The 17197-nt window shown below is 40.7% G+C and overlaps 1 protein-coding gene across 2 annotated transcripts; it reads left to right on the forward strand.

Annotated features, from left to right (window-relative positions):
* The first annotated feature begins 2249 nt into the window (after window positions 1-2249).
* Window positions 2250-4642, forward strand: LOC132127081 (GTP-binding protein Di-Ras2). Of its 2 annotated transcripts, none has more exons than XM_059538705.1 (2): window positions 2250-2392; window positions 3101-4642. In XM_059538705.1, the coding sequence occupies exon 2, from the start codon at window positions 3134-3136 to the stop codon at window positions 3731-3733; it is 600 nt and encodes a 199-aa protein (XP_059394688.1). In that variant the 5' UTR covers window positions 2250-2392; window positions 3101-3133; the 3' UTR covers window positions 3734-4642. The 2 variants fall into 2 exon arrangements, with proteins under 2 accessions (XP_059394688.1, XP_059394687.1); XM_059538704.1 differs by having other exon boundaries at window positions 3116-4642.
* The last annotated feature ends 12555 nt before the right edge of the window (window positions 4643-17197 follow it).

Below are 17197 nucleotides of genomic sequence, written 5' to 3' on the forward strand. Positions count from 1 at the left end.
TTCCTGTTGTGTCAAGTGACCAGAGATCAATCCTGGTTTCATGTACAGTCCATGCAGAATGTTTTTTGCCTGTTATACCAGATTCACCGAAGTGATTCCTGCCCATCATGATCATAGAGACTATTCTTGTCTGTTAAGTTATGCCTTCAGAGATTGTCCCTACCCATTATGTCTGGACCATACAAAGTGTTCCTGCCTGTCTTGTCACTCCTACAGAGGTTGTTCCTTCCAGTTGGGTCATGGCCATAGAAGGTGTCCCTACCTATCAAGTTATAGCTATATAAAATGTTCCTGTCTGTCCTGTTGTGTCCTCTGAGGTCATCCTTGCCAGTTGGGTCATGGCCATGGAGATGTGTTCCTGTTTGTCTTGTCAAGCCCTCAGAGGTTGTTCCTGCTGGTTAAGTTCGTTGCATCCACTGAGATCATACCAGATCTGCTGTTTCTGACGAGTCCCTCAGAGGATGTTCCTACTAGTTGTCAGCCACCTGAAGAGGCTATCCTGTCTGTTTTGTCCCGTCCTTGAAGATTGTTCCTGTTTGTCTTGTCAAGCCCATGGAGGTTGTTACTGCTAGAAATTGCGCTCACTGAGATCATATTGGATCAGCTAACTGCTGCTTCTGATGAGTCCCTCAGAGTGTGTTATCCCGACTAAACCCAGTGGAACCAATATCAATGACGAGAACATTGTGCTCATAACAGCCTCAGTACCTACCCCTGCGTAACTCAGAGACTCTGATGAAACGTCATCAATGAGGCATCCCATTGCAAGATACTGAGCAAATGTTCAAAAGAAAGAGGAAAAGCCTCTGCCATTAGACCTACAGACCTATCTTGAAGACTGTAGCTTTATTTCATTTCAAAGGCTCTGGAGGTTGCATTTCAGAAAAGTAACCAACATTATATTCCATAGTAATTTACACCTAAAAAGGAATAACAGTCCATTTGATAATGGTTGCTTTTCTGACAAGAGACAGCCTATGAATGATGTATTTAGATGATAAATGCAGAACCCCGGAGGGTGCAGCCTTCAAAATGAGACACATAACAATACTTGCATACTAATCTTTTACCACAGAATGAAATGGTAAGAATTGTAGGTATTCACTTCTGAATTCTGCAGCAGCTTCTGGATGGTGAACTCTTGTATATGTATATCTTGTCTCTCCTTAATACACTAATATACCTAAAAACACATTTATATGTTCACAAATACATGTAAAAAATATATGTTTTATGTTATTTTCTGGTCTGATTTGGTAACAGTATTACAAAGAAATGGTTGATAGAAATATATGTTACCATACATGTAAAAGTACATGTTGTTTTTTATTTTCTGGTCAGTATTAAAAAAATGTGTTGCATTGTTCTTGTTTGTATGAATGCAAGCTGGTTTGATTACAGTTTACTTATGTTTTAGAATGTATTTTGCTATAAACATTAGTCAAAATATAAAACTTAACATTATAAAAATGTATGTAAACAGTAATGTAATGTAAACAGCCATAGACCCTCTGCAGTGCAAAGGTGCTTGTGCATTGTTGAATCTCGGACTATGCAGGAGAGATAAAGCTAGTCAAAGTTCAGTATGAAGCATTTTTTAAACTAAGATGTATAAGCTTTCCACTGATGTATGGATTGTTAGGAGGACAATATTTGGCCGAGATACAACTATTTGAAAATCTAGAATCTGGGGGTACAAAAAATCTAAATACTGAGAAAACCGCCTTTAGAGTTTTCCAGATGAAGTTCTTAGCAATGCATATTACTAAACAAAAACAAAAATATATATATATATTTACGGTAGAAAATTGACAAAATATCTTCATGGAACATGATCTTTACATAATATGCTAATAACTTTTGGCATAAAAGAAAAATCGATCATTTTGACCCATACGACTTATGACTGCTTGGGTTAATATATATTGCCATTGCCATGTGTTTATATCTTGAATGTTAAACATTCAGTACATTTTAATCTTAAGTCTCTTAACTTCACAAAAGCCTAGCATGGTTATTTTATCGTTCAACTGTGTAAATAGCTGAATAATATGCGAAAGAAAGTATGAATGACGTCTGTATGCCAGTTACAAACACTATAAAGCCGAGTGTGGCGGAATACACACCATAAATGAGGGCTGGACATATGGACCACCATGTGGTGGTTTTGCAGCAGCAGGGGAGAAAGGCTGAAATCCCTCGTGATGTCACGGAGCGAGAACTGGAGAGACTCAGTCAGCGCTGGCCCTTTAAATATCAGTCACGCCTCGGATAGATCTTTAGAGGAATCGCAAACCCACAGGAAAAAACAGCCCATTTCCCATCATTTCCATCGTCTACCGCGACTTGACAACAGGAATTTAGAATTACGTCTTTAAACATCGACATTTAGGTGAGTTTAGAATCGCATCCATTCAGTCTTTTGTTTTTGTACATTATATATTATTTAAAATACTCTGTGTTTATTATACATAATATATATAAATATATATATCAAATAAATGTAAAAGTATAGGTGGTACTCACAAATCACGGCTGGTTTCTCTTTGTCCTTTATCTTGTCTGTTTTTTTCTGCGCATCCTGCCTGCATCCTCCGACAGCGCTGCATCAGTTTACTGCTAAAGAAAAGAACATATTTCACTAGCCGTTTTTGCTCGCATCCATGTGCTCACTGAGTAGATGCTGCTCCTGCATTGAGCGAATAAGGGAAAGTGGATGTCAGGCTGGCAGAGGTCTCATTGGCCAGTGTCTCTACTGACTGCGGTTACATCTGAAACATTTCATATAAAAGCTGAGCTTAGTTTGAATTGAATTGGATTCATTTTTAAAAGTCTTACATGATTTATATACTTAATATATTATACTGTATCAAAGAAATATTTGTAGAAAAGTCACTATATTGAAACATTCGTGCATGAATTGATGTTATGTCAAAGGCAGTAAAAAAGTGCCCCATTTACAGGTAATATGAAATGTACGTACAGTGATGCAAATGCTGTTTTTTTTAAATTGCCAACCTTTGGTACACTCAGAAAAAAACTAAACTGTCACTGGGATGGTGCACCCTTTGTACTTTTATTTCATAATAATTCCTTTCAGTTTGCTCCCATCCAGGTCATTCTGAGTGACACCATGCCTGAACAAAGCAATGATTACCGGGTGGTTGTGTTTGGAGCTGGAGGAGTGGGCAAAAGCTCCTTGGTCTTGCGCTTCGTGAAGGGAACCTTTCGCGAGAGCTACATCCCCACTGTCGAGGACACCTACAGACAGGTGATCAGCTGTGACAAGAGCATCTGCACGCTGCAGATCACAGACACCACGGGCAGTCACCAGTTTCCTGCCATGCAGCGTCTGTCCATCACCAAAGGACACGCCTTCATCCTAGTGTACTCCACCACCAGCAAACAGTCTCTGGAGGAGCTCAAGCCCATCTTCGAGCAGATCTGTCTGATTAAGGGGGACATCGAGAGCATCCCAATCATGCTAGTGGGCAACAAGAACGACGAGGTGAGTGCTCGTGAAGTGGAGAGCAGTGACGGAGAGGCCATGGCCAGGAAGTGGAAGTGTGCCTTCATGGAGACGTCAGCTAAGACAAATCACAACGTTAAGGAGCTGTTTCAAGAGCTGCTTAATTTGGAGAAACGCAGGACTGTTAGCCTTCAGATCGATGGCAAGAAGAGCAAGCAGCAGAAACGAGCCGAGAAGCTCAAAGGCAAATGTGTGGTCATGTGAAAAACCAAAACCAAAGTGTGCTCGGAAAACCCAAACGGTTTCACGTTCACGATGCTCTGGCTAACACTGTTTACACCTGAAACACGTTTACCAAGGTACACTTTTACAGGAACAAGGATTCAGTGAGACTTCAGAAATCGTGGTAAACTTTTCTTCTGTAGAATACAAAAGTAAAAATTTTTGTAGAATATGCTGGCTGCTCTTTTACATATTACAAATTATACTATAAAGTAGTTACTTAAGAAATTCCAGCTCTTTCAAATGTTTTCCTGTGGAGAAATGCCTAAAGAATTTGGAAGTTATAATTTTAGTCACATAACTTCTCTTGCTTGTCACCGGTGTGATTGTGATGCTGCTGCACCAGATTTGAGTAACCAACCTGTTAGCTGTACATGACAAAAAAGACGGGCTGATGTGCATGAACCCAATGACAGTACTGATACCCTTTCTTTTACCAGTAATAATTGAAAATGACATTTCTTTTTAAAAGCAGTGAAGTCAGTCCTTACAGCACAGGCTGGGCTCCAGCATATTAATGTACAGTATAGCAGCAAATTTATCATATATGGCAGTTCATGATCACATCTATCAGCTGAATGGGAACATGTTAAGGCATGCAGCCAGTGGTGAAGGTAGAAGTCAACCAAAATAAGCTAAATGGTTGTTGCTGTGTTAGTTGTGCAATTTAATATCAAAGATTTAAGTAAGGCTGCTGTATTTTATTTTACTTCCATATGCGTTAGATTTTAAGCTTAGGCTATAGTTTTCTTTTTAGGCTTTTTTATCTATTAATGTGCTTTTTGAAAAGGGAGTTGACTATTTTCCTAGTACAGTATTTGTATCAAGGGATATTGTAGCATGAAATATTACATAAACATGAATTAATTGAAAAACTTAAATGAAAACTGCACTGCAAAAAAAAAAACCTTAGTATTCTTGTCGATTTTGTAGTACAAACATCTTGTTTTACCTTTTGATTTCAAATAGTTTTTCTTATGCCACTGACAGATGTTTGTACTACGCTTAAGTCATTTTGCTTCTCAGGTAAATGTATCTTGATTCAAGATTGTTAAAATATTTGTACAACCCGAATTCCGGAAAAGTTGGGACGTTTTTTAAATTTTTATAAAATGAAAACTAAAAGACTTTCAAATCACATGAGCCAATATTTTATTCACAATAGAACATAGATAACATAGCAAATGTTTAAACTTAGAAAGTTTACAATTTTATGCACAAAATGAGCTCATTTCAATTTTGATTTCTGCTACAGGTCTCAAAATAGTTGGGACGGGGCATGTTTACCAAGGTGTAGCATCTCCTTTTCTTTTCAAAACAGTTTGAAGACGTCTCGGCATTGAGGCTATGAGTTGCTGGAGTTTTGCTGTTGGAATTTGGTCCCATTCTTGCCTTATATAGATTTCCAGCTGCTGAAGAGTTCGTGGTCGTCTTTGACGTATTTTTCGTTTAATGATGCGCCAAATGTTCTCTATAGGTGAAAGATCTGGACTGCAGGCAGGCCAGGTTAGCACCCGGACTCTTCTACGACGAAGCCATGCTGTTGTTATAGCTGCAGTATGTGGTTTTGCATTGTCCTCCTGAAATAAACAAGGCCTTCCCTGAAATAGACGTTGTTTGGAGGGAAGCATATGTTGCTCTAAAACCTTTATATACCTTTCAGCATTCACAGAGCCTTCCAAAACATGCAAGCTGCCCATACCGTATGCACTTATGCACCCCCATACCATCAGAGATGCTGGCTTTTGAACTGAACGCTGATAACATGCTGGAAGGTCTCCCTCCTCTTTAGCCCGGAGGACACGGCGTCCGTGATTTCCAACAAGAATGTCAAATTTGGACTCGTCTGACCATAAAACACTATTCCACTTTGAAATAGTCCATTTTAAATGAGCCTTGGCCCACAGGACACGACGGCGCTTCTGGACCATGTTCACATATGGCTTCCTTTTTGCATGATAGAGCTTTAGTTGGCATCTGCTGATGGCACGGCGGATTGTGTTTACCGACAGTGGTTTCTGAAAGTATTCCTGGGCCCATTTAGTAATGTCATTGACACAATCATGCCGATGAGTGATGCAGTGTCGTCTGAGAGCCCGAAGACCACGGGCATCCAATAAAGGTCTCCGGCCTTGTCCCTTACGCACAGAGATTTCTCCAGTTTCTCTGAATCTTTTGATGATGTTATGCACTGTAGATGATGGGATTTGCAAAGCCTTTGCAATTTGACGTTGAGGAACATTGTTTTTAAAGTTTTCCACAATTTTTTTACGCAGTCTTTCACAGATTGGAGAGCCTCTGCCCATCTTTACTTCTGAGAGACTCTGCTTCTCTAAGACAAAGCTTTTATAGCTAATCATGTTACAGACCTGATATCAATTAACTTAATTAATCACTAGATGTTCTCCCAGCTGAATCTTTTCAAAACTGCTTGCTTTTTTAGCCATTTGTTGCCCCCGTGCCAACTTTTTTGAGACCTGTAGCAGGCATTAAATTTTAAATGAGCTAATTAAGTGGATAAAAGTGTAAAATTTCTCAGTTTAAACATTTGCTACGTTATCTATGTTCTATTGTGAATAAAATATTGGCTCATGTGATTTGAAATTCCTTTAGTTTTCATTTTATTAAAATTTAAAAAACGTCCCAACCTTTCCGGAATTCGGGTTGTAATAGAAAACAAGATAAAAAATATATATATTTTGTTTTTGCGCTGGCTGTTTCATTTTTGAATATTGTAAACAATAATATTAACCACTGACAACATGACTAATAATTGGCAGTAGTGCTTTTTTTCGAGGGAACTAACATGCGCTGTACATGTGTTTACACATATTTAGTGAAATATCAGCAAGTGCTTTGAGAGTGATATATATTTTGTAATTATATATTTTGAGCATGACAGGTCTTGTAATCGAGTTCAAGTGCTATACTGTATTGCATCTCACTTGTCTGGTTAGAGTGATGTAAACAGCTGTTTATAGAGTACTGGAGACCGTTAATGCCATATTTGACTTGAATCTGTGCAAATGTTGCTAATGATGCATATGTAGCTATTATGAATGCTCAGTCCCAAAGCTTACAGTGGATTTCTGTTATACAGTAGGAGATCCAATATATAAAATGTAATATTGTTTTGATGAAATGCCTGTATAAACATCATGTGTGCCTACAAGATTTTATGACTGTATTATAGGTCACAAGAATAAATAATATTATGCATTTGATGCTGAATATTACACTTATTACACTGAGAGGCTAATGACAGCTGTCAGCTGTTTTCTTAAATCATCCATTAACTAGAAATGTAAAAAAACAAAAATAAAAAACTAATTTTAAGGGTTGCAACCGAAACCTGCTGCCTTTAAATTCAAACAATTGTGTTAAGGTCACTCTACCAGCTGCTACGCTTATGTGTGTACTTAATCAAACAGATGATGAATGGTTTGACTCTGAGCAGAAATGATGCTGGTGTGTGAGGCAGAATGTGTGTGGTATTTAGACATATCAGAGTAATAAGCCCGCCTGCCTCATTACCGTCAAGTCAAGTGGTCTGCAGTATAATAGAGCACCTGCCAGCACTTAACAAGCATCAATTCTGTAATGCACAATGAGCTCTGCCAACATCATGACATCAATACACACCATCTTCAAGTTCTAGTCCACCAACATTAATCTACTCTCCTGTCTGGTTTGTAAAATAAATGACATATCCGGCATTGTGATTGGTCAGATCCCCTGTCAGTCAAACTGAATTTTAGGACTGGCACTGCGTTCCAATTCAGAGGTGGCATCCATCGAAGGCTGCATTTTAATACCAATTACATAGGGTGCAACCTTCGAATTGCTATACCAAGGTTAAAGTTAGGGTTTAGTATTTATTTCAGTGTTGTGAAGACAATCATCAGTGTGAGTAATATGATCACTCAAGCAGAAAAACAACATACTATTGCCAGATATTGCTTATTTAAAATCACCTAAATGCAGTTTATGCCAAACTGATATTTTTGACATAGACAAAAGAACATATTAACTGGCAACATGGATTCATTTAATGCAGTTAACTTAATTGCAAGCTATGTAATGTTTACTCTAATTAATAAGGTAACAAAATATAAATAATGGCATTGTGTTTCTTTTGTTTTATCCTTGCATGTCTTTGGGGTTTTCCTAAGCCATTTCAGCTGTGATTGGTTATGTCATGGAAAAATGGGGAGGGAGGTTGGGGAGTTGAACAAGTCACGGCTCTCCACTGACTTCATGCCCATTAAACTGCAGCTGTTGCTTCTGTCGAAGCCGCTAATGCATCCTGATATTATCCTGATAGTAATGGACCCATGAGAAGAGGGCTTTGGCTGTGGGAGTCGCTGCTCCAGTAGGTTCACTGTGTAAACAGCAACACTGAAAAACTGATGACGCACAACTAGTGTTTAACTGCACCTCATCACTGGCGCCATAAATCCTCCATTACATCTGATCACAAATGAACCTACTGCCTTCATGTGTGACTACACGTACCAGTGCAAAACAGCACAAATGAGTCAACAGGACCAATCCTGCGCTCTAGCGTATGCTAGCAGTCTAGTCCAAGCTCATTGTAAATGCAAAATGATTTTATGTTGCTTCTTGTACATTTTATGACACTTTCATGTGATGTGAAATATTCAGTGAGTGGAACTAAAAGTGCTTTAGTTTTATTCTAAACAGATGAACGTGAATCTTCGATAAAATGTTAATGCTCCATTGTTTTTAAATAGAATCACTCACACTCAACCCCACATTAGAATAAAATGCATTTGCACAAACAAACATTTCATTTTAGCTTGCTTCTAAAAGTCTGTGTGGTCTTTAATCTCTGTTCAACTAAGTTTTTTTTCTCCAAATGCTGTAAGTGCTGTGCCGCAGACAGTGAGGATGACCTTCATTAATGTGAGGTCTCTAGCAAACAAATTGTTTATTTTAAATGACTTTTTCATCACGAATTCGCTTGATTTTTTTATTTGTGACAGAAACATGGATGAAATGTGATGAACTATCTTTTCTTGGTGAACTTTCTCCTCCGGATTGTGCTTTTTTAGCACTCCCAGACTTTCAGGTCATGGTGGTGGTGTTGCTACTGTTTTTAAAATCTTAGTGCTGCGTTTGACACAATTGACCACAACATTCTTTTGCATAGACTTGAACACTTTGTTGGCATTAATGGAAGTGCATTAGCATGGTTTAAATTGTACTTATATGACTGCCATCAGTTCGTAGCAGTGAATGAAGATGTATCATATCGATCACAAGTGCAGTATGGAGTACCTCAAGGCTCAGTACTAGGGCCGCTATTCTTCACTCTTTATACGTTACCCTTGGGAGATATCATCAGGAAACATGGTGTTAGCTTTCACTGTTATGCTGATGATACTCAGCTCTATATTTCTTCGCGGCCCGGTGAAACACACCAATTTGAAAAACTAATGGAATGCATAGTCGAAATAAAAAACTGGATGACGAGTAATTTCTTACTGCAAAATTCTGAAAAACAGAGGTGTTAATTATAGGACCTAAAAACTCTGCTTGTAATAACCTAGAACACTGTCTAAGACTTGATGGTTGCTCTGTCAATTCTTCGTCATCAGTTAGGAACCTAGGTGTGCTATTTGATTGCAATCTTTCCTTAGAAAGCCACGTTTCTAGCATTTGTAAAACTGCATTTTTCCATTAATCCATGCATTTATGACCTCAAGGTTAGATTATTGTAATGCTTTATTGGGTGGTTGTTCTGCACGCTTAGTAAACAAACTACAGCTAGTCCAAAATGCAGCAGCAAGACTTACTAGAACCAGGAAGTATGACCATATTAGCCCGGTTCTGTCAACACTGCACTGGCTCCCTATCAAACATTGTATAGATTTTAAAATATTGCTTATTACTTATAAAGCCCTGAATGGTTTAGCACCTCAGTATTTGAATGAGCTCCTTTTACATTATAATCCTCTACGTCCGCTACGTTCTCAAAACTCAGGCAATTTGATAATACCTAGAATATCAAAATCAACTGCGGGCGGCAGATCCTTTTCCTATCTGGCGCCTAAACTCTGGAATAACCTACCTAACATTGTTTGGGAGGCAGACACACTCTTGCAGTTTAAATCTAGATTAAAGACCCATCTCTTTAACCTGGCTTACACATAAAATACTAATATGCTTTTAATATCCAAATCCGTTAAAGGATTTTTAGGCTGCATTAATTAGGTAAACCGGAACCGGGAACACTTCCCATAACACCCTATGTACTTGCTACATCATTAGAAGAATGGCATCTACGCTAATATTAGTCTGTTTCTCTCTTATTCCGAGGTCACCGTAGCCACCAGATCCAGTCTGTATGCAGATCAGAGGGTCACTGCAGTCACCCGGATCCAGTACGTATCCAGACCAGATGGTGGATCAGCACCTAGAAAGGACCTCTACATCCCTGAAAGACAGCAGAGACAAGGACAACTAGAGCCCCAGATACAGATCCCCTGTAAAGACCTTGTCTCAGAGGACCACCAGGAAACAGATGATTCTTCTGCACAATCTGACTTTGCTGCAGCCTGGAATTGAACTACTGGTTTCGTCTGGTCAGAGGAGAACTGGCCCCCCAACTGAGCCTGGTTTCTCCCAAGGTTTTTTTCTCCATTCTGTCACCAATGGAGTTTCGGTTCCTTGCCGCTGTCGCCTCTGGCTTGCTTAGTTGGGGTCACTTCATCTACAGCGATATCGTTGACTTGATTGCAAATAAATGCACAGACACTATTTAACGGAACAGAGATGACATCACTGAATTCAATGATGAACTGCCTTTAACTATCATTTTGCATTATTGACACTGTTTTCCTAATGAATGTTGTTCAGTTGCTTTGACGCAATGTATTGTAGCAGAAATGACTCGAACCAGACAAATTAAAGAGTCGATCAGGGCTGTGGCTGAAACACGAGCTGAATTCCTCAGTAAGGCAACAGGAAGTCATAAAACATTCTGTGCCACAAGTCCCAAGCAAATAACCAACCAACCAATGCTTTCACAGAACAGCTTTCAACATTAACACCACTAGAACAATTATTGACAATTTCAATTTGGAGAAGAGATTTGTCAAATTTGTTGTTCGTAATTGATAAGCAACGCCGGACATCATGTGTAAACCCATGAGAGTACTACACAAGATTTTTTGACTTCCCCCCACCCAGCAGAACCAGACTGAAATTCCTAAGGGGGGAAGGGGCTTTGAACCTCTGGTCTCCACAGAAATCTTTGCCAAGAGAATGGCATAGAAACTGTCTTTTCTACATGTATATGGACCAAAATGAACTCCAAAATAACTTCTAAATGAATATCAGTCCATCGCTTAACTCCATATTCATTTATATGTAACCCACACATTTGACTATCATGTTATAATCACTTATTGTATATGTCTTTTAATAACTATGGGATAGCTTAAGGAAACATAGTCATGTCTAGTATCTATGTAATCAAATCTGCTTGCTTGAAATATTCCTGACAATCAAATATTTGTCAACTGTATCATATTCGTATTATAGAAATCATGTCCAAAATTAGACCCTGCAAGAGCGTGAAAATTCGGACCACATGCTTGGTAAGATAAACATATGATTTATGATACCCCCGAGCCAAGACAATATCTGATTGGTCAAGACAACATTTGAGGTGTGGACAATAGGCCAGTTTAAATACTCAGGACACCATAAAATCTTGCTTTTAGTCTCTAGCTATGCTTCTGCTATTAGTCATGTCTGCTTTTAGTTTGCTTTTAGCTTTGCTTCTTAGCTTTACCTTTTAGCCATGCTGTTTGTCATCACTGTTCTTTGAGCGCGGTTCCAGCGTGCTTTAGCCTGCACGCCTGCTGCTACTTAGCCACGATGAGAAGGAACACCACCTAGTCTCGTCAAACTTTACTTCTTTTCTTTTCCGTTTGAGAGTTTCGTGTGCTGAGTTAAGTTTTGTAACGTCGAGTTTCAACTTCAACCCGCACACAACTCGACAAGACGAGACGTCACTTTGACGACTACTGAACTTCCAGCCAATCAGCGACAAATTTACACAGGCAATGTACCTTCAGACATTTGTGCTGGTGTATCTAATATAATTTTAACCTCATTGAGGAACTCAATGCGAGGGTTGATTAAGTGATTGATGGTTGTTCATGTCTATGCAATTTAACGTATTGCTGTAAACTTGGGATTCCACATATCCATTCTCTTAAAGTCATCTTTCCCTAACTTTCGATCTTACAGCAACTTGTGTGAATGTGTGCGTGCATGCGTTTGTGTGTTAGATTAGTTTATATGTCTTAGATGTATCTAATAAAGCCTTATTCATATTGAAAAGAGAAGTATCTTGTGTTTTGTGCTTACAAGTTAATGTCTTAAACTGCCGATCTTGTTACTGTGCTAATTGATAGAGTTTTCACTATACTTTGGATATTAATATCCAGCGCAGATTTGATGTTAAACGGCTCGTACAGTGAATCGCAGGGCGTCTCCATGATCAGCCGTGAAACAGTGATCCTGTATAAATTCCCTTTAAAATCTTAAATGATTCCCTTTGAGCTAAATTGACCTGTTTCCCTTACAGTATTTTGTTTAAAGCCATATATAAATAAAGGTGACTTGACTTGACTTGACTAAAAGCAATTTAAAAAAAAAAAATTAAATACACATGTGTACTCTTACTTTAAGATACAGTTGATTGATATGAGTTGATATAGGGAGTCCTGTATTATGTGCACTGGTTAACAGGCCTCCGAAATTCAACAAGGACTTTATTCAGCAAGTTATGATAGATTGTTGATTCTAGGAGACTTTAATATTCACATTTGCTGTCCATCTAAACCGCTGATGAAAGAGTTTTTATCCCTCATTGAATCATTAAATCTGTCACAATTTGTTTCCACCCTACTCATAATTTGGGACACATCATTGGATCTTCAGACCTTTTGCCAAATTGATTGTGATTCCCCCACCCCCACATGCTCTCATCCTGTAAGTTATTTCCGTTTTATTCAGCCGTCCACTGCCAGTTTATTTTCGGAGCACTATCAAGCAAACTCTGTGGATATTGCTGCCCTCAATTAATTAACACTGAAGAGATGGTGGAGGTTTTTATTAATTCCTGCTCCATTTCTATAGATTCTGTTGCTCCTCTTAAGCTAAAGAAAGTGAAGGAAAAGGGCATACAAATACAAACTCATTATAGAAAATGCAACCGACCGAGGATGTTGTTTAAGACAATTGATTTGGTGCTAAACCCATTACCTGCCCCTTCTCTTGATCCATCTCAGGAAAACTTAAAATTTTTTAAATAATAAAATATTGAATATTAAGGCTTCTATTAAGCCATCAACATATGATCCTCCATTGAGCGGTTCACCAACAGATTTGTTAACTTGTTTTCATCCAATTTCCTCTGTACGGCAAGCAGATATTGTTTTTAAGACTAAATTATCCAACTGTGAGTCAGATGTCATCTCGGCTCGTCTTTTTAAGGAAGTGTTTGCAACCCTGAGTTGCAAGGCCGTAATGGCCATCATTAATAGTTCTTTAGCAAATGGAATTGTACCAGCTAGTTTCAAACATGCTGTGGTTCATCCTCTGCTTAAGAAACCTCATCCTAACTCATCTATCCTAACTTCAGACCTATTTCTAAGTTGCCTTTATCTCAAAACTATTAGAGAGAGTTGTTTATTATGAGTTGAATTCCTATATCAGTCCTATATGTCCAATGTTTTAAATAAATTTCAGTCGGGTTTAAGATCACTGCACAGCACAGAAACTGCACTATTGAAAGTAAACAATGACCTTTTGCAAGTGCTTGATATTGGTTCACATGCGGTTCTTATTTTGTTGGATTTAAGTGGGGATTATATTACATAGGTTGGAAAGATGGTGGGTGTTCAGGGTGTCACCTCGTATCTTAAAGACAGAACGTTTTAAGTGAGCATTGTGAAGTTTTCTTCTTTGTCAGCTCCTTTGTCATGTGGTGTGCCCCAAGGATCCATTTTAGGCCCTCTTCTTTTTTCACTTTACATGCTTCCTTTAGGTAACATTTTTAATAAATATAAGATTTCATACCACTGCTATGCTGACTATACACAGATGACAAAAACTGACAGCAGTGATTCTTTGGATGTGCTCTGCGACTGTTTTGAGGAGATAAAAGGTTGGATGGAAAATATTTTTTTTTTGCAATTAAATGATCACAAGTGGCGTGGAGAGAGTATTTAACGCCAGGAGAAACAGGAGTAGAACGAGAGAGACCCGCTGCTGACGAGCGTGAATGCCAAAGCTGCGCATACCGGACTGAGTTTTCTGATTATGGTGCGAGAGGCACCGTCTTTGTTTTATATTTTGGTGCTGGAGCAGTTCGTCGCTCACCTACCCAAGAAGACGGCTGAGTATGTCCAGTGCCACCACCCCACGTTGCTGGACTAGGCCATCCATTTGGCGGAGGACCACATGGTGGCGTGCCCAGGGGGCGGCGAACCCCTACCCTCTACCTCTCTCTCTTCCCCTCTCCCCCCTCCTTCTCTCTCTCGCCCTGTCCCTCTCCCTAGATCCCGGCCACCCGCCCCTCATCTTCGATGCTCTATTGGGGTCTCTATGTGCGGATGCCTCTTGGGGTAATAAGGCACGGGTCGTGGGCGCCCGGGTGCAGGTGGGATAAACTGAGCCGGGACCATCGAGTCCTGCTTCAGGGGAAACGCGTGAAGTCGAGAGGTGGGGTCTCTCAGAGCGCGATGACTTTCCCCTGGAGCAGTCTCGAGATGAGACATTGAAACATGCATTCCAACAGGTCCGTACCATCGACAGCCAGCTTCTCCATCCTCCCCAAATGCTCACCTATCCTTTTTTTGCCATTTTAAAAGACCCTCTCGCTAGAGAGGGTCCTCACCAATCAAGGCACGGCGTTCATGTCACGTACGTAAGCCATCAACATATGATCCTCCATTGAGCGGTTCACCAACAGATTTGTTAACTTGTTTTCATCCAATTTCCTCTGTAGGGCAAGCAGATATTGTTTTTAAGACTAAATTATCCAACTGTGAGTCAGATGTCATCTCGGCTCGTCTTTTTAAGGAAGTGTTTGCAACCCTGAGTTGCAAGGCCGTAATGGCCATCATTAATAGTTCTTTAGCAAATGGAATTGTACCAGCTAGTTTCAAACATGCTGTGGTTCATCCTCTGCTTAAGAAACCTCATCCTAACTCATCTATCCTAACTTCAGACCTATTTCTAAGTTGCCTTTATCTCAAAACTATTAGAGAGAGTTGTTTATTATGAGTTGAATTCCTATATCAGTCCTATATGTCCAATGTTTAAATAAATTTCAGTCGGGTTTAAGATCACTGCACAGCACAGAAACTGCACTATTGAAAGTAAACAATGACCTTTTGCAAGTGCTTGATATTGGTTCACATGCGGTTCTTATTTTGTTGGATTTAAGTGGGGATTATATTACATAGGTTGGAAAGGGGGTGGGTGTTCAGGGTGTCACCTCGTATCTTAAAGACAGAACGTTTTCAGTGAGCATTGTGAAGTTTTCTTCTTTGTCAGCTCCTTTGTCATGTGGTGTGCCCCAAGGATCCATTTTAGGCCCTCTTCTTTTTTCACTTTACATGCTTCCTTTGGGTAACATTTTCAATAAATATAAAATTTCATACCACTGCTATGCTGACTATACACAGATGACAAAAACTGACAGCAGTGATTCTTTGGATGTGCTCTGCGACTGTTTTGAGGAGATAAAAGGTTGGATGGAAAATATTTTTTTTTTGCAATTAAATGATCACAAGTGACGTGGAGAGAGTATTTAACGCCAGGAGAAACAGGAGTAGAACGAGAGAGACCCGCTGCTGACGAGCGTGAATGACAAAACTGCGCATACCGGACTGAGTTTTCTGATTATGGTGCGAGAGGCACCGTCTTTGTTTTATATTTTGGTGCTGGAGCAGTTCGTCGCTCGCCTACCCAAGAAGACGGCCGAGTATGTCCAGTGCCACCGCCCCACGTCGCTGGACTAGGCCATCCATTTGGCGGAGGACCACATGGTTGCGTGCCCAGGGGTCGGCGAACCCCTACCCTCTACCTCTCTCTCTTCCCCTCTCCCCCCTCCTTCTCTCTCTCGCCCTGTCCCTCTCCCTAGATCCCGGCCACCCGGCCCTCATCTTCGATGCTCTATTGGGGTCTCTATGCGCGGATGCCTCTTGGGGTAATAAGGCACGGGTCGGGGGCGCCCGGGTGCAGGTGGGAGAAACTGAGCCGGGACCATCGAGTCCTGCTTCAGGGGAAACGTGTGAAGTCGAGAGGTGGGGTCTCTCAGAGCGCGATGACTTTCCCCTGGAGCAGTCTCGAGATGAGACATTGAAACATGCGTTCCAACAGGTCCGTACCATCGAAGGCCAGCTTCTCCATCCTCCCCAAATGCTCACCTATCCTTTTTTTGCCATTTTAAAAGACCCTCTCCCTAGAGAGGGTCCTCACCAATCAAGGCACGGCGTTCATGTCACGTACGTTACGCGAACTTTACGAATTGTTGGGCATTAAATCGATTCGGACCAGCGTCTATCACCCACAGACCGACGTCCTGGTTGAATGCTTTAATCGCACGCTTAAATCCATGATTCGTAAGTTCGTCCGGAAAGACACCAAAAATTGGGATAAGTGGTTAGAGCCCTTGTTGTACGCTGTGCGAGAGGTCCCGCAAGCCTCCACGGGGTTTCCCCCTTCGAGCTTCTCTACGGACGACAGCCCCGCGGGGTGCTGGATGTCCTGAGGGAAACTTTGGAGGAGGGACCCTCTAAAAGCAAAAACGAAATTCAGTATGTCCTGGACTTGAGAACAAAACTCCACACTTTGGGGCGGCTATCAAGGGAGAATTTGTTAGAAGCCCAGGACAGACAGAGCCGCCTGTACAACAGGGGCGCTAAACTCCGCAAATTTGCACCGGGAGAGAAAGTACTTGTATTGCTCCCAACGTCAAGCTCCAAATTAATGTCAAAGTGGCAGGGGCCATTTGAGGTCACACGACAAGTCGGAGAGCTCGATTATGAGGTTATACGGTTGGATAGGAACGGAGCACGTCAGATATACCACCTCAATCTCCTTAAAAAATGGAAGGAGGTGGAGCCAGTGATGTTGGCGACGGTGATTAGTGGAGAGGACGATCTTGGGCCAGAGGCGAGTGTCAAAACGCAATCCCTCACCCTGGCCCCAGGGGGAGATCACCTCTCGCCGTCCCAGCTCACTGACGTCACGAGGTTGCAGGCTGAATTTGCCGACGTGTTTTCGCCCCTACCCAGCCGTACAAACCTAATTCAGCACCATATCGAGACGGAGTCGGGCTTGGTAGTTCGCAGCCGGCCGTATCGTTTGCCTGAGCATAAGAAAAAGGTAGTTCAG

This window comes from Carassius carassius, chromosome 45, assembly GCF_963082965.1.
Source record: "Carassius carassius chromosome 45, fCarCar2.1, whole genome shotgun sequence".
Classification (NCBI taxonomy): Eukaryota; Metazoa; Chordata; class Actinopteri; order Cypriniformes; family Cyprinidae; genus Carassius; species Carassius carassius.